We start from the raw sequence: 24178 nt of genomic DNA on the forward strand, positions 1-24178 counted from the left end.
TAAATGAATAAGTAAAAAGGTAATAGCTTCAGGAGATTGGTACTCCCCCAGAATTGAGTGTGCACCAAAACCTGCATAATGTGTGAAAGCATTATGGATAATGTGAAAGCATTACCCTTCCAGGCCAGAGAGAGCTCAATAGTTGAATTGGGCATCTTATAATTAGTATGTCATTTCTCCACAATTCTTTTCTCAACAGAGAAGTCAAGAATGGCTGAAGAAAATCTTACTATGAAAAATGAGTTTATCCTCACAGGATTTACAGATCACCCAGAGCTGAAGACCCTTCTGTTTGTGGTGTTCTTGGCCATCTATCTGGTCACCATGGTGGGGAATCTTGGTCTGGTGATATTGATTTCAAAAGAGCATCATCTTCACACGCCAATGTACATCTTTCTGGGCAACCTGGCTCTTGTGGATTCTTGCTGTGCCTGTGCCATTACTCCTAAGATGTTAGGGAACTTCTTTTCCGAGAAGAGAATGATTTCCCTCTATGAATGCATGGCACAATTTTATTTTCTTTGCACTGTTGAAACTGCGGATTGCTTTCTCCTGGCAGCAATGGCCTATGATCGCTATGTGGCCATATGCAGCCCACTGCAGTACCACACCATGATGTCGAAGAAACTCTGCATTCAGATGACCACAGGGGCCTTCATCGCTGGAAACCTGCATTCCCTGATCCATACAGGGCTTCTGTTTAGGTTAACTTTCTGTGGGTCTCATCAAATCAATCACTTTTATTGTGATATTCTTCCTTTATACAGACTCTCCTGTGTTGACCCTTATATCAATGAAGTGGTACTATTTATCTTTTCAGGTTCAATTCAAGTCTTCACCATAGGCAGTGTCTTACTATCTTATCTCTACATTCTCTTTACTATTTTAAAAATGAAATCAAAAGAGGGTAGGGTCAAAGCCTTTTCCACTTGTGCATCCCACTTTTTGTCTGTTTCATTATTCTATGGATCTCTTTTTTTCATGTACATTAGACCAAATTTGCTTGAAGAGGGGGATAAAGATATACCAGCTTCTATTCTGTTTACAATAGTAGTTCCCTTACTAAATCCTTTTATTTATAGCCTGAGAAATAAGGAAGTAATAACTTTCTTGAGAAGAATTCTGAAGAAAAACAAATCTCAAGAAAGTTTGAAACAAATGACATCTGTAGCTTAAAGATTTAAATATAGAAAAAACTGCCTAGTGAAATTACATGGAGAAAATGCACAAATTATATGTAACATATTAAAACATAATACAATTTAAGCAGCAATACATAAGGTAGAAAATATGCAGGAAGGAGAAAACTGTGCTAAATCTTAACTCTAAATAACAAAGTCAAAACCAAACTTGGAATTCATTCAAGAAACAACTTAGTATGTCGCCAAGCTCATGGACTGTGTCAGCATCAGGGATCAGCACCCGAAAGAAAAACAACAAAAGCAGCAGCTACAGACACAAAGGAGAATCCTGTCAGATGCTTCTGGCCAGCCCACTTCAATGGCTTGGAGCATGAGCACTCCAGCTAAGCTAACAGAGCTTAAGGGAGTTTGACCTTTCAGGCAACGAAATCACTTAGAACCACGAGCAACAAAGATCAAGCAAGTGAGTTTTGAGGAAGGAGTTTTAATAGGATTTGGGGGGACATTATTGTAGTTAGGACAGAGATAGTGAAGAAATGAAGGTATCAAATAAAAGTGCATATTATGTTTCCAAGTTGAAGTTCCTATGGAGTTGAATAATTAAACACGGAATGTCAATTTTCAAAAGTAGTTATCTTCATAGAGGTTTATTTACTCCCACGTATGCATATATATATACGCATAAAGATGCCATAGCATAAAGTTCCAGGCAGACAGTCAACCTCATGTAGGATTTGAAGAGCCTTCATGGTCTGTGAGCTGGGCTGCACTCCTCTACGTCCTTTCCCGAGAGGCGAGGAAGGAGTTCAACAGTGGGGACACTACTACAGCACATACAGGCATGAAGAAAGGGATGATTGTTGAGCTGTGGCTGGGCTTATCTAAAATAATTCCTTATTTTGTTTCTTTTCATCATTGCAAAACCTGAAGTTGTGGAATGTAGGTAGAATTGAATGATCTTACTGTGACATAATGAAAGAATTACTTTCCAATTACTCATTCAACACAGATTTATTGAGAGCTTGCAACGTGGAAGTGCTGCTTTCGGTGCTAGGATACACCAGTCACAAAAATACCAATTTCTCCATCTTCATAAATAATAGAACTTTGCCATGTGGATTACGGAGGATTCATATCATGTAAAAGAAAAATTCCCCCCACACGTCTCCTGTGGATGCTCTGAGGTCACATCTAAATTCCCAGGAGGCCATTGTCAGGTTGCAGCTATGGTACCAACCAGCCAACCATCCGAGGCTGCCTTCACATGGAAAATCAGCATGTTGGGTCTATTTAGAAAAAGCGGTGGGAATGCAGGTACAGTATTTCCAATTCCCTAACTCACAAAATTATAACCCCTTAGTTTCTATTTGTAACCTCCAAAAAATCTAATCTAGCTCATTCCATATCATCAGACATTTCAAGATTTGAAATGGAGACATTTCAAAATTTCCTTGGTTGTTTCAGATTTAAACCCCATCAATTTAGGATATGCGCACCTGCCTCCATCCTCCCTTGGTTGCATCTAAATGTGTAGGTACTTCCCTGCCATCATGGCACTAAAGGCAGCTGTCACGTTCCCCAGGAGCTCTGTCCATGCTGTGGTCCTCTGAGATGCTGGATCCTCCCTGATCCTCTGGTTATCTCTCTCTGCCACCATCAGTTTGGTTTCTGCATTTGTGTCTAACCCCCAGGCTAGACACGGAAGCTTGTTTTGAGCTAAAACATATACCTTTCAAGTCCACAAGGCTTAAAGTCGGCTGGTTCAGTGTCTCTTGCTCTTTCTCTGATAATTTCTGAGTAAATTCTCTTAACATCCTTCACTAGGATACTTAAGAAGATGGAAAAACTGGTATTTTGGTAACTGATACATCCCAGCACATAGTTGAAGAAAAAGTTGAAGGGCACCATTTTTGCACTTTTGATGATACACAGTACCAGTATGAAGAAGGATTTTGAAAACTTTCCTGGGTCCCTCGGGAAGGTCCCGTTTGCCCACAGCTCTCCAAACTTCTATGGGCATTTGACCGTCTCCCATCTCATTCCCAGGACACTCCCTGAGAATGTGAGTCACAGAGCCCCATCTCAGCCAATACCAGTTATTCCCGCTGACTTTCCTTGTCCCCCAACTCACTAAATCCTTCTTTCTAGGGCAATACCTAGCTCTTACAACACTATAAGTGTTTCCCAAATCTACTTCTATGAAATAAATTTTGGCTTTAGAATGCTCCTCAAAGGTGAGACTTTCTCTATTCTCTCTGTCTGGATCTTCAAAGGTATGTTTAGGGAAAAAAGAATGTGAGATTGACGTTGTTGTGCTCCGGTCTCCCTCTCTTAAAGCAATAAATCTGACCTGCACAAGCTGTTGTCTGAAGTGACAGGAATGACCACCGGGCAAAACAGAATTACAGTCAGACTTCACCTCAGTGTTGCAGCTTACAGGGAGGAAAATCTCATAAAACTAATCCTTTAAAATCTTGACAATATTTCATGGTAAATGGAGAAAAAGAGATTTGTTTAGGACTTGATTTTGACAAATTAAACTAAAACTTATGGAAATATATTTTTAATTTCATATTTAACCAAAATTTAGTTATAATCACAAACGTGTACTAATTTTACAAAGAATGAGTCAAGCGCCAAGTGTTTCCTTTGGTATTACCTTCCAGAAGGATAAAATGTGATAACTGGAGACAGCCTCTACTTCACTTTTGAATTCAAGTAATAATAGGAATGAATAATAATAATAGAGCAATGTCGTAAAATATTTAAAAGCTCCACCAATTTTCCGAAGGGTCCGTCCTAATCCTTGTCGTACAAATTCGTATCTATTGCATTTGTGTTATTTTTCTCATTTGTTATTCACTTTCTAATTGTTCTAATTCCACCAGGCCCCATTTGTCAATGGGGCCTTACATTTCCTTCAAGCTGTTCTCCAACACCATTTCCTCCACTTTATGAAGATCTTTCTTAAGGTCACTTCACATTGAATTTGAGTTATGCTTACTCTATCAGAAAATCGGTGAGTAGGTGAGATGTCGGCACAATGGGTGAAGACAGTGGCGTTGAACAGGGAGGGGAAATTAATTCTATGAGTGGTCAGTTCGAGGGGAAATTAATTCTATGAGTGGTCAGTTCATTCGGGAATATTTGCGCATTATGGCAATTCTTACATCCCTAAGAAAGTATTGTCACTTCAGGGACTTACAAACTGATACTGTGATAACAAGAACCTCTGTGTTGGGTCATCAGTTAATATGAAAATATTACCTCATTATATACACAAAGATTAACATTTGAGCTTTTTGTAGATTTTTTTTTCTTATTTTTTTTTTTTTTTGAGGAAGATTAGCCTTGAGCTAACATCTGCTGCTAATCCTCCTCTTTTTGCTGAGGAAGATTGGCCCTGAGCTAACCCATGCCCATCTTCCTCTATTTTATATATGGGACGCCTACCACAGCATGGTTTGCCAGGCAGTGCCATGTCCATACCCAGGATCCTAACCAGCAAACCCCAGGCTGCCAAAGCGGAACATGGGAACTTAACCACTGCGTCACCGGGCTGGCCCCTGTAGATATTTTTAATGCTGGCAATACTTTCTTTTTACATTTTCATTATTGAGGTTTTACTTGAATCCTAATATGCTGTTTCCTGTTACCAGGCTGAATTGTCAACTATCTGAGTATCCAGAGTTTGGTAGAGTGAAGAATACTTATTCTACATTCCACCTCTGTGCACGCCATTTACCTCTCCTCTACAGATCATTCTTCTTCAGGATTCTATTAGTCCTCATTTTCTACCCATTTCCAGCCCAGAAAAATTGCTCTGCAGTTGTCACTGCTTGCTGGTGTAGGTCTGCATTATCAATGAGCCAATCTCACCCAACGATTTTAAATATTGGCTCATAAGTGATGCTAATGAAGCATCAGAGAAGCTGAATGCAATATCTATAGCCCATTTAACTCTAGAAATGATGCCAAATGTTAAAGCTTTAATTCTTTAGTTTAACATCATAACTCTCAGGTTGTATTTTTAATCTGTCAAGCTGGGACTATATCTGGACTGTGTACAGGGGAGAAAAAAACACATTTTAGTAGATAATTCTACCTCCATCAGAGCAAATAAAACATCCCCTTGCATCCTTGGATGTGCCTGAGTCTTGTATGTTTTTCAGAAATTTAAAACTGATATCATGAATTATTTCTATCAGTTTGAAGTTTTCATTAATTTGCCTATTAAAACAAAATTTTATCTAATCAAGACATAGTTTTTCCACTTATTCTTCAAAAAGTGTAAACTGCTAGTGGATTGGATTCATTCATTTCTTGAAAAAATATTTGTTAAGATGTCTGTCGCACCAGCACTGGGTATGGTACATGAGGTGGGAAAGGAGAATGCCATGATACAAAACAACATAAATATACAATATAGCACAGTAACTATATTTATTCAAAAATATTTCATGTGTATCTACTTAATAGATACAGTCACAATTTATTTCCATCTTCTATACTCACAAGTCACAAGTAAAAGAAGTTGTATTTTGCTACAAACCTTTATATTGTACTGATATCATCAAAAATTTACTAATATTCTATGGATCTTGTAGTTAATGGATAAACAACTTTCGAAACTTCTAAAACCTGAATTTTAAAAATATTTTTAAAAATATATGTAAAACAGGGTCACAGATCAATGGAACAGAATTGAAAGCCCAGAAACAAAACCACACATCTATGGACAGCTAATCTTCAACAAAGGGTCTGAGGGCATACGATGGAGAAAAGAAAGTCTTTTCACCAAATAGTGCTGGGAAAACTGGAAAGCCACATGTAAAAGAATGAAAATTGACCATTCTTTTTCACCATTCACAAAAATAAACTCTAAATGGATCAAAGACCTAAAGGTAAGACCTAAAACCATAAGGCTTCTAGAAGAAAATGTAGGCAGTACACTCTTTAACATCAGTATTAAAAGGATCTTTTCAAACACCACGTCCTCTCAGACAAGGGAAACAATAGAAAGAATAAACAAATGGGACTTCATCAGACTAAAGAGCTTCTTCAAGCCAAAGGAAAACAGGATTGAAACAAAAAAACAACCCACTAATGGGGAAAACATATTTGCAAGTCATACATCTGACAAAGGGTTAATTTCTATAATATATAAAGAACTCACACAACTCAACAACAAAAAATCAAACAACCCGATCAAAAAATGGGCAGGAGACATGAACAGACATTTCTCCAAAGAAGATATATGGATGGCCAATAGGCACATGAAAAGATGTTCATCATCACTGATCATCAGGGAAATTCTAATCAAAACTACACTAAGATATCACCTTATACCCATTAGAATGGCAAAAATAACCAAAACAAAAGTAACAAGTGTTGGAGAAGTTGTGGAGAAAAAGGATCCCTCATACACTACTGGTGGGAATGCAAACTGGTGCAACCACTATGGAAAACAGTATGGAGATTCCTCAAAAAATTAAAAATAGGGGGGCTGGCTCTGTGGCTGAGTGGTTAAGTTTGCGTGCTCCGCTGCGGCGGCCCAGAGTTCAGATCCTGGGCGCAGACATGGCACCACTCGTCTGGCCATGTTGACGTGGCGTCCCACAACCCACAACTAGAAGGACCTGCAACTAAGATATACAACTATGTACGGGGGGTTTGGGAAGATAAAGCAGAAAAAAAAAAAAATAGAAATACCATATGACCCAGCCATCCCACTGCTGGATATCTATCCAAAGAGCTTGAAGTCAGCAATTCCAAAAGTCCCATGCTCTCCTATGTTCATTGCAGCATTATTTACAATAGCCAAGATGTGGAAACAACCTAAGTGCCCATCAACTGATGATTGGATAAAGAAGATATGGTCTATATATACAATGGAATACTACTCAGCCATAAAAAAGAATAAAATCATCCAATTCACAACATCATGGATGGACCTTGAGGGAATTATGTTAAGTGAAATAAGCCAGATAGAGAAGGACAATCTCTGTATGACTCCACTCATATGAGGAATTTAAACATGGGGACAAAGAGAACAGATTAGTGGCTACCAGGGGAAAGGGGGGATGGCGGGGTGGGCACAAAGGGTGAAGGGGTGCACCTACAACATGACTGACAAACAATAATGTACAACTGACATTTCACAAGATTGTAAACTATCATAAGCTCAATAAAAATTAACCTTAAAAATATATATATGTAACAATTTTCTTTATGACTCTCTAATGACACCAACAATATGTTTAACAATATTTCTTAAGGAAATATTTACTGGTTAAAACTATTCAAACTCTTAAAAATCAAACACATCTCATAGACATTAAAAGGATAATAAAGGAATATTATGAATAACTCTATGCCCATAAATTTGATAACCAAGATGAAATGGACCAATTCCTTGAAAGACACAGTCTGCCAAAACACACAAAGAGAAATAGACAATCTGCATAAGCTCATATCTATTAAAGAAATAGAATCAATAATTAATAAACTTACAAAACAGAAAGCACCAAGCCTAGATAAGTTCAACTCATGAATTCTACCAAACATTTAGGGAATAAATTATTTCAATTCTCTACAATCTCTTTCAGAAGATGGAAGCAGAGATAATGCTTCCTAACCCATTCTATGAGGCCAGAATTCCTCTAATTCCAAAATGAGACAAAGACATTATAAGAAAATTACAGATCAATATCTCTTATAAACATAGATGCAAAAATTCTCAACAATATTAGCAAATTAAAGCTATATACCATGACCAAGGGGGATTTGTCCCAGTGTGCAAGGCTGGTTCAATATTAAAAATCAATTATTGCAATCTATCATATCAACAGGCTAAAACAGAAAAGTTGCATGATTACCTCAATAGATGCATAAAAAGCATTTGACAAAATCTAACACCCACTCATAAAGAAACTGTCAGTAAACTTGGAATAGAGGAGAACTTCCTCAACTGGATAAATAATATCTACAAAAAACCTACAGCTAACATCATACTTAATGGTGAGAAACTTGAAGTTTCCCCACTAAGATCTGGAACAATGCAAGGAAAAGCACCACAGATTTTCCACATTGTACTGGAAGTGCTAGTTAATGTAATTAGATAAGAAGAGGAAATAAAGAGGATACAGCTCGCGAAGAAAGAAATAAAACTATCTTTGTTGGCAGACGACATGATTGTCTATGTAGAAAATCTAAAAGAATCAAAGAAAAACTCCTGGAACTAGTAAGCAATGATAGCAAAGTTGCAGGATACAAGGTAAATAGAAAGTTATACAAAACTATATTAAAAAGTATTGGTTTCCTATATACCCACAATGAGCAAGTGGAATTTGAAATTAAAAACACAATATCATTTACATTAGCACCCATAAAAATGAAATACTTAGGTATAAATAACAAAATATATATATATATGATCTATACGAGGAAAACTACCAAACTCTGATGAAAGAAATCAAAGAAGAACTAAAACAATGGAGAGATATTCCATATGTAGGAAGGCTCAATTTTGTCAAGATGTCCCAACTTCATCTACAGATTCAATGCAATCCCAATCAAAATCCAGACAAGTTGTTTTGTGGATATTGACAAACCGATTTTAAAGTTTATATGGAGAGGCAAAGACCCAAAGCCAACACAGTATTTAAGGAGAAGAACAAAGTTAGAGGATTGACACTACCCAACTTGAAGATTTACTATACAGCTACGGTAATCAAGACAGGGCGGTATTGGCAAAAGAATAGAAAAATAGATCAGTGGAACATAAAGAGAACCCAGAAATAGATTCACATAAATATAACAAGATCTTTTACAAAGGTGCAAAGGCAATGCGATGGAACCAAGATAGTCTTCTCAACAGATGGTGCTGGAATAATTGATAGCCACATGCAAAAAAAGGAGCCTAACAGATCCTACACCTTTCACAAAAATTAACTCAAAATGTGTCACAGAACTAAAAGAAAAATACAATATAAAAACTCCTAGAAGATAACAAAGGAGAAAATCTAGATGACTGAGATTGTGATGACTTTTGAGATACAACTCCAGAAGTATGGTTCATGAAAGAAAGAATTGATAAGCTGGATTTCATTAAAATTAAAATTTTCTGATTGCAAAAGACACGGTCAAGAGAGTGAAAGAAAACCACATTCCGGGAGAAAATATTTGCAAAAGACCCATCTGATAAAGAATTGTTATGCAAAATATACAAATAATTTTTAAAGAAAAGAAACAGCCCAATTAAAAAATAGGCCAAAGACCTTAACAGACACGTCACCAAAGAAGATATACAGATGGCAAATAAGCATATAAAAAGATACTCAGTGTCTATGCCTTCAGGGAAATGCAAGTTAAACCAATAATAAGATATCATTACACACCTATTAGAATGGCCAAAATCTGGAATACTGACAACACCAGAAGTTGGGTTGTGTGCTCCACACACAAGGGTGTGGAGCAATAGGAACTTTCATTCATTGCTGGTGGGAATGCAAAATGGTATAGCCACTATGGAAGACAGTTTGGTGGTTTCTCACAAAACTAGACATACTCTGACCATACCATCCAGCAATCACACTCTTTAGTATCTACCCAATGAGTTGAAAACATGTCCACACAAAAATCTGCAGGTGGATGTTTATAGTAGCTTTATGCATAATTGCCAAAACTGGGAAGCACCCAAGATGTCCTTCAGTAGGTGAATGGATAGATTGTGGTGTATCTAGACAATGGAATATTATTCAGTGCTAAAAACAAATGAGCTATCAAGCCATGAAAAGACATGGAGGAAACTTTAATGCATATTACTAAGTGAAAGAAGCCAATCTGAAAGGCTACATACTGTATGATTCCAACTATATGACATTCTGGAAAAGGAAAGAAACTATGAAGACAGTAAAAAGATCAGTGCTTTTCAAGGCTTAGGGGGAAGCGATGGATAAACAGGAGGAATATAGAGGATTCTTAGGGCAGTGAAATTACTCTGTATGATACTATAATGGTAGATAAATGTCATTATAAATTGTTCCAAACCCATAGTGTGTACGACGCTAAGAGTGAACCCTAATGTAAACTGTGGACTTTGGGTCCATAAAGACGTCTCAACAAATGTAATAGATGTGCCACTCTGGTGGAGGATGTTGATAACAGGGGAGGCTGTGCCTATGTGAGGAAAGGGGGTAAATGGGAAACCTTGTACCTTCTGCTCAACTTTGCTGTCAACCTAAAACCGTTCTAAAAAATAAAGTCTATTAAACATAAAAAAAAAAAGTCAAACACACGGTCTGTAGCTCACACGTGAATCTTTTCACCTGGTTCTGCCTCACCAAGCACTCTGTGGTCTACCAGTCACTAGCAAAGATCAGTTTCTTTTTATTCCTTCCAGGTCTCCTGCTGGTTTTTGACTTTACCTACAACTGACTGTAAAACATAGTCTCCTGCTTGTTTTTCCATCTGACCGTTTCCCTGTTTTCTGTTTGTTCACCAGTTTAATAAAACCAGAAGTCTTTTTCTTTCGTTTTCATTTTTTCCAGATGTACAAGACCTGTCCTTTCATTTGGCCAAACTGTTTTTGAGGTTTACAATATGTGAAACACTCAAGTAGATCTTGGATGAAAATAAAAATTAAATAAGACCCAGTATTAGCTTGAAAGAGTAAAATTTGTTCTCAAGAAGTAAAGATAGTTTAGATTAATCCATATGAAACCTTTTTGTAGCAAAAACTGGTAGAATATTGACATTTTCATGATTCATCCTAATATATTTTCACAAATAATTCCAATAGTGGCACAAACAGCAGGCATCTTTTCTTACTCCTGGAGTCTCATTAAAATCTCCTTGAGACTGGCCCTCAGCTCTTGCTGACTGTCTCAGCAGATACTTTACACAAACTTTAATTTCTGCCTCTTGTACCCATCTTTTGAGGGGCTCGAATCCAGTACAAGGGGCTGGACAAGGAATGAAAAACATCATGTTCTCCCCCTCATGCCAAAACCATCTCTCTCAAAACTAGTGTCTCAGGTAGGATTTCCCGAGAAACAGGCTGCGAGAGGGAGCGTAGGGTGTTTATGAGAGACACCCTTGGGGCTAATTCTTGTAGGAGGAGAAAGGGTTTGGCAGGGGAAGACATCCAGTAAAATAGAGATCCCGGGTGGCACAGGGCAACCCCACAAATGCCCTGGAGCTAGAAGTTTCCAGAGTTCTCATGAGAAAACAACCGAAGGGGAAAAAAAGAACTTTGAAAAAAAAAATCAGGTAACAAAAGAAAACCTCAAAAAATTATAATTCATATCATCAAAGACATGAAAAAGATATGGTATCCAAAATATAAGAATAGAACCTATATAAAAGGAACATTCAGAATACAAAAAGATCCTGAAAAATTTGAATTAAGATAGCAGAAATTTTGAGAAAACACAATTTGAGTTAGAAAATAAAGCTGAACCTATATTAGAGAGAACAAAAAGATTAAATATTAAAGGGGGAAAAAGGTAAGTTATATTCAGAACTCCAACGTTCAAATAATAGTTTGAGAGGAGAAAGAAAATTGTGAATATGGAGAGGAGAAAATCATCACAGAAATAATACATAAATATTTCCTGCCATGACATATGCTCTCCAGACTACAGGGCCTACCAAGTGCACAATAAATGAAAGAAGGAAGGAAGGAAAGAAGAGGAGAGACCACACCAAGCACACTGAATATCAGAACACCAGGGACAAGAGCAGATCCTAAGATCTTCCAGAGAGTGAAGAAAACCTCACGTAAGAAAGGATCAGGAAATCAAGATGGCATCAGAATTATTGAGCCTTTGAAATTCGAAGAACATTTCCAACATAAAATCTATACACCATCAAACTATTAAAAAAGGTTAAGAATAGAAAAACACATTTAGACAAGAAAGGACGCAAAAACTACAAAGAAGAAATAGGCCTAGGAAAGGGGACTCAACACAGGGAAGAGGCAGGGAGCCCAGGAGGGCCGCCGAGCGAAAGCTCAAGACAAGAGAACGAGCAGGGCGGGAGCAGACGGACAGAGGGCCCCGGGAGGAGGCTCAATTTATGCATTTGATCTCGAGCATCACTGTTTTGAGAAGAGTTACACTTTTTGGAAATAATTGTGGATCAAAATAGTGGAGTGGAAAATAAGCAAATGGAAAAAGGGTCACTCATTAACCTAAGCAGAAATTTTTTGAATAAGAAAAAAAGTAAAATCATGGTACACTACATGGCTCAGGTATGAAAAATAAATACATATTCATATGGATGGAAATACTGAGGATTGATCTAATCGAAACTGTGGTACAACTTGACTGAGCAAGCGAGGGGAATGACAGAGCGCGTTGTGAGCAGAGGTACGGCGTAGCGTATAGCACAGTCTTCCTCTTACACGGAGGGCATTTAATAGAAATCTATATAACTATGAAGGAGCAGTATCAGCATATTGTTCACAAATATAAAAGTGAATCCAGAAAAAAAGTTAAAAGAGTTGAAGGTAGTTGAGGGTTGGGGCAGGCAGAAATTGTGGTGAGGGTATAGACGCTATTTTTCATCTTCAGCCATGTAAAATTATTTGATTTCCAAAATTCTGCATATAAATTACTTTGATAAAAATAAAAGATAAATTTTATATTTGCAAATCATAGATCTGACAAGGGGTTAATGTCCAAAATACATAAAGAACTCATACAACTCAACAACAAAAAAATGAACAACCCAATCAAAAAATGGGCAGAGGATATAAGCAGACATTTTTCCAAAGAAGATGTACAGATGATCATCAGGCTCATGAAAAGATGTTCAATATCACTAATTATTAGAAAAATGTAAATCAAAACTATGATGAGATATCACCTCACACATGTCAGAATCACTATAATTAATAAGACAAGAAATAAGGTGTTAGAGAGGATGTGGAGAAAAGGGAACCCTCATACACTGCTGGCAGGAATGCAAACTGGTGCAGCCACTATGGAAAACAGTATGGGGATTTCTCAAAAAATTAAAAATAGAAATACCATATGATCCAGCTATTCTACTACTGGGTGTTTATCCAAAGAACATGAAAACACAAATGCATAACGATACATGCACCCCTATGTTCACTGCAACATTATTTACAACAGCCAAGATGTGGAAGCAACCCAAGCGCCTTTCAATGAATGAATGGGTAAAGAAGATGTGGTATATATATATATATATATATATATACATATGAACAATGGAATACTACTCAGTCATAAAGCAAGACAAAATCGTGCCATTTGAGACGACACGGATGGACCTTGAGGAAATTATGCTAGGCCAAATAAATCAGACAGAGAAAGACAAATACTGTATGATCTCACTCACATGTGGAAGATAAACAAGCAAACACATGAATAAGGAGAACAGATTGGTGGTTATCAGAGGGGAAGGGGCTGGGGAGAAGTTGAAAGGGAAAGAGGCACGTAAGTATGGTGATGGATAAAAACCAAACTGTTGGTAGTGAACACGATGCAGTCTATACAGAAACCGAAATATAATAATGTATACCTGAAATTTACACAATGTTATAAGCCAGTATGACCTCAATAAAATAATTTCAAAAAGTGAAAGATAAATTTTCAAAAATTGGTAACAGTATATTACACTAAGCTTGAACATTTTGCTCCTTCCACTTCCAATGTTTATAGTAGAAAACTAAGTTAGCATTTTTTGAGAAAGAATATGTTATTTCCAAACATTTGAAATTCCAAGTTATTTCAGATTCTGTGTTGATCAAAAATAACAGAAACTCCTTCAGAAACCCATACTATTACAAGAAGTGGCAAGAGAATATGCACCATATATGCCAAGGCAGGACCTAAAGAAAAGGTTCATTTTAATTGCTGCATACAAGGAATGAGAGAATTGTTGGTAAAAAGTGATAAACGAGGCTTCAGGCATCTAAAAAGGGTAAGACTTTATGATGTTCATCTTGAAAAATGCCAGAACAAGCCTAGGCAGGAGGCAGGCTGGGCATGATCCAGCCACAGGTCCTAAGAAATATTTACAAGCGGGGAGAAAGCTTCTTTCCCATCCCACCATGACTTATGCTCCAGTTATTTATTGGCATATGGCCCCAAAACTCGATGACTTAAGACAACCACAATCACCATTTCATTCTCTCTCGTGGTTTGGGTGCTGCCTGTCCTCACCTAGGCAAGTTCTCGCTCAGTATATACTGTGCAGCTGCAGTCAGATGATGCCTGGGGCTGGAGTAATCTCAAAGCTCCCTCACTAGGATGACTGGCCGCTGACGCTGGCTGTCAGATGGGATTTCAGCCAACATGCGGCCTCTCCTTATGACCCAGTGTTAGGTGTTGAATTGTGCCCCCTAGAAATATATGTTGATGTCCTACCCCCAATACCTCAGAACGTGACCTTATTTGGAAATAGGATCTTTATAGAAGTAATCAAGTTAAAATGAGGTCGAGTGGGCCCAAATCCAATATGACTGGCGTCCTTTATTAAAAGGGGAAATTTGGACACAGCAAGCGACGTGCAGGGGTAAGACCATGCAGAGACACAGGGAGAATGCCACATGAAGACGGAGAATGCCACATGAAGACGGAGAATTAAAGCGAGACAGCCGTAAGCCAAGGAACGTCAAGGAGAGCCAGCACACCACCAGAAGCTAGGAAGAGGTGAGGAATGATTCTACCATACAGGTTTCAGAGGCAGCACGGCCCTGCTAACAGCTTGATTTCAAACTTCTAGCCTCCAGATCTGTGAGACGATAAATTTCTGTTGTTTTAAGCCACTCCCTGTGTGGTACTTTGTTATTGCAGTCCCAGGAAACAAATACACCTGGGTGTCCTTACAGTGGGGCTCCTGGGTTCCGAGAACCAGTGTAAAAGAGAACAGGCAGAGTGCACGGTGTTCTGAAGGCCCGCTTTCGGAAGTCACATAATGGCACTTCCAGGGTACTTCATTCATTGGGGCAGTCACAGGTTTTACTCACATTCAAGGAGAGGGGACATAGACACCTGGACAGGAAGAAAGTCAACATCATGCTGTAAGACAGGCCTGCGGAAGGAGACGCAGTGTTGGCCGTCACAGCTTACCCACCTTGCAAGAGTTTAGGAGGAGTGAAAGAGGAGGTAGGGCATGAATGAGGGTACATCAAGGCTGGCAATGTTAAGGACGCTTACCTCGCTTGTTCTCTTTAAAATTTGTGTTCCTCTAAATGAATGTAAGATGGCTATTTTGAAACAAAAAGTAAAGCAATGAACTCTGAGGGAGTTTGGCTCTTCAGTTTCTGGACTTTTCAGATGCTCCCTAACTGGCACCTGCCAAAAGGCCAAACTATGATGAGAGAGGTCCGGTTCTTATCCCCATGTGGCAGGTAAGAAAATGAAGCCCAATCTGGTTGAGTCACTTGATCAATGTCCCACAAAGGTACAGTCTCCCCCTTATTGGTGTTTTCTGTTAGCTTCGGTCGACTGTGGTCTGAAAATAACACAGTCACAATGCCTATGTAATTCCCCTCACTCACGTCGTCACGCAGGCGTGGAAGCATCCCACATCCTCACAAGAGGAAGGCTGAGTACAGTATAATAAATATTCTGAGAGACAGCGAGACCACATTCACACAACTCGTTACAGTACACTGTTAGAATTAGTGTATTTTATTACTGCTCTTATTGTTATTAATGTCTTACCATGTCTAATTTAAAAATTAAACTTTATCATAGGTCTATATGTATAGGAAAAAACATACTATATACAGGGTTCAGCACTACCCACAGTTTCAAGCATCCACTGGGGGTCTTGGAACATATCCCCCATAGATGAGGGGGGCCACTGCACCTGTGATCTGAACCCCAGACTAACTACAAACCCTATTCTCAATTATCACATGAGAAGTCACAAAGGTCACCCAGGGTGGCACAGAATTGTTTAGTTTAGCCCATGCAATGCAGAACAGCATTGTACTTTTTAAAAATTAATTTCCAAGCTTTAAAAATCAGGAGAATATTTTTAAAAGAAAATTTAACTTCTCTCAAAAAGCTGGGAGATCTGGTAACAATTAGTGCTTTTTATGCCACCTGCCTGGCCCCTCTGAACCTTTGAATGCATAACCTTGCATTACAAAGTACTGCCTCTCATTGTACCTCAGTACTAACTTGTAGTAAAAATGTTTACCAAGTTGCTGTTATAAACTATAAAATATGGTGATCTGAACAATTTCTCACTGTCTCAGCTCATCTTTTACAGTGAAAATGTTAAAAAAGGAGAGAAATGGGGCCTGGACCAGTGGTGTAGTTCTTAAGTTCGTATGCTCTACTTCGGTGACCCAGAGTTTGTGGCTTCAGATCCTGGGCACGGACCTAGCACTGCTCATTGAGCCATGCTGTTGGGGTGTCCCACATACGAAATAGAGGAAGATTGACAACAGATGTTAGCTCAGGGCCGATCTTCCTCACCAAAAAAAGAGAGAGAGAAATGACTGAAAAGGCCCAGAAGGAATAATTTATTAATTCACTGACTAAATAATATGTAGTCAGATATATAGTGGGTTAGAAAAAAAAGCAAAAATAATGAACAGTAAATAAATAAGCTAAATATGTTAATTCATTTTTTAAAAGGAAAATCATATACAGTAGACAGTTGACTGTTGAGTTGTACATTCTTTTTAAAAAAATTATTTCAATCTCATTGGACAGGAGGTAAAGGTAATGAACTTGATAGAAATATGGTGCAACAACAGTCAATACAATTCATTTTAAGCAAATACATGTTTTCCTTTCGATAACTGTGAACTTCCTATTTCACTTAGTTTAAATTATCTTCATCGCCTTGTATTATAATTTTATGTTTTGTTTTTGTTGGTGAATCAATAGCAATCCCAGGAGACAGAGACTACAAACTAGTTAGTCCTGTTTAAAGAGTTAACAGGGAGGGCAGTTCTCTTCCATGGAGGAGGGAAAGCCAAATGCTAATGTGGGAAAGAGGGTGCTATCCCGCTAGCACGCTGATTTGGGAGAAATGAGTCATTGTGTACTGATAGCACTTACCGACAGATTGTCGTTGCTCCTCCCTCTAGAAGGGAAGGAATAGCACACACGAACCCGAACGAAGGAAAACTGAGATAAAAACCCAAAACTTTCTGTTAAGAGAAAATCTACTGGGAGTTTTTTTAAACATGATTTCATGCCCAGATATGTATCTGTGTGGAACTAATTCTTCATAAAACCAGAGCGGGAACACGAGAAAAGAAGCGCCTTTGGGCAGTGACGTTCTGGCGGGAAGGCTAGGGCATCTGCGCGCAGGCACCTAGGCTTCCTGGTGTGTCACCTGTGGGGTGGGGGGAGGATATGCTTGGCACGCTGGGAATAAAACTGGACGTAGACTAAAAGAGTTCCTTGAGGTCAGCACAACTGGGGACAACGGGGCAGGGAAATTGCCTTATACATCCCCGGAAGATGACTGTGTACAGACTAGCTCTGTGAGTAGGCAGAGTAATAAGATTTGAGAGGCTCCAGACGATTTTCCTAGTCAAAATATTTCTCCATCTCTATAGCAACGACATACTCCACCATTAGAATGTTGAGACAAACATGGTGAATAGAGTTTATCTTTTCTGCCAAATGAGCAAGTAAGAGTACAATGACTGACTAGAGGTTTGTTCATGGACTCAAAAATGAAATGTGTTTTGCTTCCATATTAAAGAAAATGAGTTGTGGTGCGGTGTTTTCAGTGGCAGCCCACGTTCCACATGGCTGCCGCGAGGGCAAGGGTGCAGTCTGCACCAGCTGAGCTGCTCAAACACTGTATTAAGAAAGAAAGGCAGGAAGGGAGGAAGACAAAAAGCAAAACATTAAGATCAAAGTCTTGCAAGTCCAGGTGTTGAAATGGAAATAACTTAGCTGGAAGGTGTGACTCCTCATCTGAGTAGCACAAATCAATTCAATAGCTACTTTGCCAGCTTTTCAGCAGGAAGCAGCCCAGAGGAATGAGGCGCTAATCCAGGAAGCCAGTACTCTCTATGAGAGTGGCCAGAGAATGCCCGAAACATGTGGCTCCTGGCAGGCCAGGGGACACCAGACTGTACAAGAAAAAGCAGAACTAAAAGTGCGAGGGAGGAGGGCTCTGAAACAAGTTATCTTCTCGGTGTTATGTTGGCTGGACTAGGAGAGAGACTCTCAGGAGAACACACCACCTGAGCACTCTCTTAGTCTTACCTTGTCCCAGGAAACAAATTAAGACTGGAATCCATCATGACAAGGATTCTGGCAGAGGCAAGCCAGGAGCACCAAAGATGAAATCTTTGGCCTAATTCCCTCCGCTGCCTGAAGGTTGTCCTGCTCTGTTTCTGCTCTCCACTCTCTCCTCCTCATGCCCCTGTAAAGCGTGTCATCTTTCCCCATGTCGTCCCCAGGAAAGTAGGTTCTGAGGTCAGCTCCTGTCAGTGTAGGAAACGATACAGAACTACACGCGATAAAAACAATGACATGAGCACCATCCCTGCCTCTTAGAAATCTATCTACAGCAGGCTGTTAAAAAAGGAAAGAAAATAGTCGAGGATACATGTAGCGCATTGAACATGACTGACTAAGAGTAAACTTCACTCTCCACGCTGCTTCCCTCTCCTAATTTTTTCTTCTATTTAACTACATATTTAAACACGTAGCCCCTACTTAGAGGGAAATATTAACTTTTGAGATAGAAAGATGTATTACTCTCCTCCGGAGGAGAAACACACCAAGAAAATAACTTCTTTTTGTTTGAGGACTGAGGAGAGGAAACAATGATCTCAAAATTAAGTAATTATGTGTATATCTATGCACTTACCTCTGAAAAATGAGTGTTGTGGGTAACTGGACTTAGACGATTAGTTCACAGAGGATGAAAAGCAATTGCCTAATCTAACTGTATGTATTTACTCACTCAGTGAGCACTCACTGAGCATTTTATCATCCAGCAGGCACTGTGCTAAGCACCGTGTACTATGAGAGAAGTCAGACAAGATTTCTGCTCTCATGGTTTAAAGTAGTGCAGGAGAGGGAGAAGATGTTAAACAAAAATTTTTAGAATTTAATTTTTAATGGGATTTAAATGTAATTTATCCTGTTACCTCATTTTAGTTTCGTCCAAAGCCCCACATTCTAAATTGAGGTGTCAGACCCCGGTGCAGGATTTGCAGAAGGTGCTCCACAAACCCGTCTCCTGATCCTAGCGCATCGCTCCTCCCGGGGATCTCTAAGTACCTCGGGGGTTGATGAGAGTTTGGAGAATGAAGAGACGGACATTTCTGGAGAGACATCCTGAGGGCTTATGGGCTTCCCCTAATCCCCCCATTGTGGAGAGGAAGGAGCTTGCCTCCCCCTCACTCTACTGAGCCAGCCGAGTGGGGCTTTCCTCAGAGAGCTTGATGCATGCCCCCCAGAGCTGAGAACCTGTGGAAGACTACCTGACCTACTCTTGGAAAATCTGAAGATGCAGGGGCTGGGCTACCTGAACCTGAAGCAGCGAGACCGAGGAGGGGTGGGGAGAGAGCTAGCCGGTTGAGTTTCTCCACAGAAGGAGCTGAGCTGGGGTCCTGGTAGGAGAGGACCCCTGAACCACCTGAGAGCAGCAAGAGCCCCACAGAGAGGAACCAGACCGCCAGGAACCTGGGGCCGAGGCGGGTCGGGAGCAGACAGCTAAGGAGAGACATCAATCTCCCTTGTAAAAGGACTGTAGTCTACAGGTCTGCAGAGGGAGGGTCTCTGAGAAACCCTCAAAGTGGCCTTGAAAAGAGAAAGAGCTAGCGAGTGTGCATGCGCCCTCAGATGACAACGGTACCAGCCACAGAAAACTGTACTCTTCCCTATGCCCAGGGTTTGACCAGAGAGGGCTCAGAAATGCTCCCTGTGCATGGAGAAGAAAGCGACTGAGGTCACAGAGCAGCTGACCAGGTCATTTCCCCCGTCGTAGGCCTCCAGCTAGAGGCAGGCTGACGCTGAGAGAGGAGTGGTTGTAACTCTGCGTGGTGTTGTAGTTTTAATGTGTCACTAACTGGCCCGGGGGATGATTATCAGACTGGACTGAACTTTTTCATGTCCCTCTCAAAAAGGACAACTTCATTCATTATTAAGTAACCCAAAACCCACCTTAGATTTTATTAAGGAATGGGAAGAATGGATCCATGGAGCTTAAAAGGAGCGATGACAAATAGCATCACCCTCAAAATTGGACTTTACTGCCTGCGACATTCAAGAACTTCAGCGTGCTGTGAAAAATATGAGGGAGAACTAACCCAGGACAGGTGGTCAGGGAAAACTTCGCTGAATAGGTAAATATTGAGCTTTGATTAGAAAAATAAATAGGAGTTAGCGAGATAGAAAAATGTGTGTTTTGGGGTGGGGGGAGAAAAAGCCATGTAGAAAGAGAAAAAACCTTCTGAAAGCCTCTGGTGGGAAAGAGCATTGCTCTAGATACTATGACTGTGTAACAAACGACCCCAAAATGTAGCAGCACAAAACAACAACTTACTGTTATCTCTTACAGTTCTGTAGGTCGATCGGGCTCAGCTTGGTGGGTCTTGATTGGAGTCTCACAGGGTTATAGAAAGAGAGTGGCTGGGCAGGAATCATGTGCAGCCTCAGCAGGATGAGACATCCAACATGGCTGACACACATGGCTGGAACATGATCTTGGCCATCAGCTGGGAGCTCAGCTCGGGATTTCAACTTGATCACCTACACAAGGCTTCTCCATGCAGCCTGGGCTTCCAGCATGGAGCTGGGTTCTGAGAGCGAGCATCCCACAGGTGAGTATTCTAAAACCAGGTGTTCCAAGAAAACCGGTCTGAAGCCACATAGCCTTTCACTTCACTTCATCCTATCACTTCAACCAAACCCTATTGGGCAAAGCAATACAAGCCAGCCACGATCCGAGAGAGGGGGACTGAGATCCCACCTCGCAATGGGAGGATGATCAGAGAATTATAGGGCCACGTATTTAAACTGCTGTAGGCATGGCCCACTGAAAAAACTCAAAGATCAGTGTGTCTAAAGTATAGAAATTGCTGGTATGTGTGTAAGGCCATTTAAGGAACTTGGAAGTTGTCCTAAGAGAAATGGGAGAAAATTAAAAGATTGTTGATAAATAAATAATTATCAAAGATACTGCATGGGATCATAAAAATTATTCATTAAACCAAGAATGTGACTAATTCCCTTTGAAAGAAATCAATTATTGTTTATTAAACATCTACTATTAATCAAGATGAGTGCTATTTTAGTAATCGAGACAGAATTGCATAGTATTGGGCAGAATTCTTTGGGAACAGACCCTGATTGGAAATAGAGGGTAAGATTTCCTCTTGATGAAAACTTTCCTGTTGATGAAGATGCCTTCGAAATGAGGCATCTTCACCTGGCTCTCTGTTAAAGCTGTCGTGCTCGCCTCCACTTAGCTATCAAACTTGTAACTGTAATGATGCCCTGCTTGCCCTGTAGAACTTTACTCCATAGTTTAAATATGGAGAGGGATATATTGACTTCATCAACTTCTCCATCAGTGCTATATTTAGTTCTGAATTTTTGTCTTTTAGCCACGTCAACAAAAAGCTTTAAACATTTTCTAGTACAAGTTCTTCACATGAAATGTCCAAAAATCACAAAAGCCTAAGCGATTGAGATAAATTGTTCATTTGCTATCAGAACTGACAAAGAACTGAACCCACATCCTCTTCTAGTTTAGGGGGAAAAAAGTATACAGCAGTCCCCCCTTATCTATGGTTTCGCTATCCGCGGTTTCAGTTATCCTCGGTCAACCGAGGTTTGAAAATATTAAATGGAAAATTTCAGAAGTAAACAATTCATAGGTTTCTAAATTGCACACCCTTCTGAGTAGTGTGATGAAATCTCATGCCCTCTGGCTCCATTCCGCCCAGGACGTGACTCGTCCCTTTGTCCAGTGGATCCACGCTGTAGGCACCAAGAGCCCGGTAGTCATTTAGTAGCCTCTCGGTTATCAGATCACTGTCGCAATATCGCAGTGCTTGTGTTCAAGTCACCCTTATTGTACGTCATAACGGCCCCAAAGTGCACGTAGTGATGCTGGCAATTTGGATATGCCTAAGAGAAGCCATAAAGTGTTTCCTGTAAGTGAAAATGTGTAAGTTCTCTATAAGGAAAGAAAAAAAACCATGTTCTGAGGTTGCTAAGATCTAAGGTAACTTTATTATTACAGTATACTGTTATAATTATTCTGTTCTTAATTATTGTTAATCTCTTTTTGTGCCTAATTTATAAATTAAACTTTCTTATAAAAAAGGTCTGTATGTAGCGGAGAAACATAGCGTACACAGAGTTCAGTACCATCTGCAGTCTCAAGCATCCAATGGGGTCTTGGGACATATCCCCCTCAGATGAGTGGGGACTACTGAATCTATAAATCTCAAAGTTACCTTGAAGGAGTCGTTACAGAGCTTTCCCTTCAAAGTGAAAAACTTGAGCTCCTGTTTGTCAATTCTAATTCTTTCACAGATAATCTACTTTCATGTATATATTTTACAATAGACTTTTTAATAATTTCAAGGATTATAACCCAGAAACCTCTCTCTCATATCTGGAGTGACTATGCTTTGCAAAGCAATGTGGGAGATGTTAGGTGACACAAAGATTAAATAGGCAATAAGTTCTAGTAGAGAAGATGATATGCACATTAATCAATGTCATACAAGGTAAAAGTGACAAAAGCCACGAGAACGGGGTTACTCAACACTGTAAGGGTTGAAAGAATAAGACATTTGAGATGAGCTTTATTCCATTTGGTAAAGAAGGGGTCGTGACTTTTGAAACTATAATTTCAGTGAAGTGATATGGACAGGATTTGAATACGTGGAGAACAGTATGCCGGAAATAACGACAGCATAACAAGAAGCGTGGATCTGAGAAAGCGTAAGCTGGGCGGGTACAAGCAACAGTGAGTTTGACTAAAGTCAAAGGAGGAGAACAGAAAACACTACAAATATACAACTGGTTAATGTTAGAACTTGGATGTGAGGGTAAATCTAGACTATTCTAGATTGCTTCTGTAAGCAATGAGGTGTTTGAAAATTTTTGAGTAAAAGGTTGATGTGATCAAATCTATGTTTTTGCAAATTAGACTGGCAGGCTATAAAAAATGGATTACAGGAGACAGAGCTGCGGCAAGGAGACCAGCAGAGGCTACCGTCATCATCCGGTAGCCAGAACCAGGGTAAGACAGGAGGGTTTTAGTGAGATCATTATGGAAGGAGAATTAAACAGCCTTGGTAACTGATTCGATATATAAGGAAGGGGACAGGAGGGGTCGAAGACGATGCCATTGAAAGTCTAGGAGGTGGGAGAAACATAAAGAAAATGGGAATTGGAGAAATTATGAAAAGAAAAAAAGAAATCTGGATGTATTAAGTTTGCGGTCTCATGAAAACATTGCAATGGAGCTATCTTGAAGGCAGTTAGAAATGGAGACCTAGAGTTTAGGAGAAAAGGCACGCCTGGGGATGTGGAATCATTTGCAGACAAATTATGGTAAGGTTACCGTTTATTGAAAGCTTTAGATGTGCTGGACACCATGCTAAGTGGTTTACATGTATTATTTAAGCCTCACAACAAATGTGGAGAGTGGACATTATTATCCCACCGAGACCTAGAGAAATAATGGAGATTGCACAAAGTTTCTCCGGCTGTAAAGGGAAGGAGGTGCTGTCTCAACCCAAAGCAGTTCTCCAGATTGAGTCATGAATTGTCTTGGGAGCTGCTCTGCCCGTTCACCTAGAACAATGTCCAGCACACAGCAGGGAGGCCACACCTGTCATCTTCTTGGCTCAACGGGGGATGGAGGGGGAGCACTGCCTGGGGAGATGGCTAGACAGGTAGGATAATAAAACTGGGTTCTGCCTCCTCTAAGGAAATCCTGGAAGGGCTTTAGCCCCAAGTGTTTGAATTCTGTCTAGAATTTTTTAAGATAATTTCTTATCTTTCATATCTTTGAATGCTCCTTTAAGTCCAGGACAACAG

General features: G+C 39.7%; 1 protein-coding gene across 1 annotated transcript; it reads left to right on the forward strand.

Moving 5' to 3' along the window:
- Positions 1–210: 210 nt before the first annotated feature.
- Positions 211–1176, forward strand: LOC124238628 (olfactory receptor 5K1). The gene has a single exon (XM_046659802.1). It carries the CDS (start codon positions 211–213, stop codon positions 1174–1176), a length of 966 nt encoding a protein of 321 aa, XP_046515758.1.
- Positions 1177–24178: the final 23002 nt, after the last annotated feature.

The sequence above is a fragment of the Equus quagga genome, chromosome 4, assembly GCF_021613505.1.
Source record: "Equus quagga isolate Etosha38 chromosome 4, UCLA_HA_Equagga_1.0, whole genome shotgun sequence".
NCBI classification, from domain to species: Eukaryota; Metazoa; Chordata; class Mammalia; order Perissodactyla; family Equidae; genus Equus; species Equus quagga.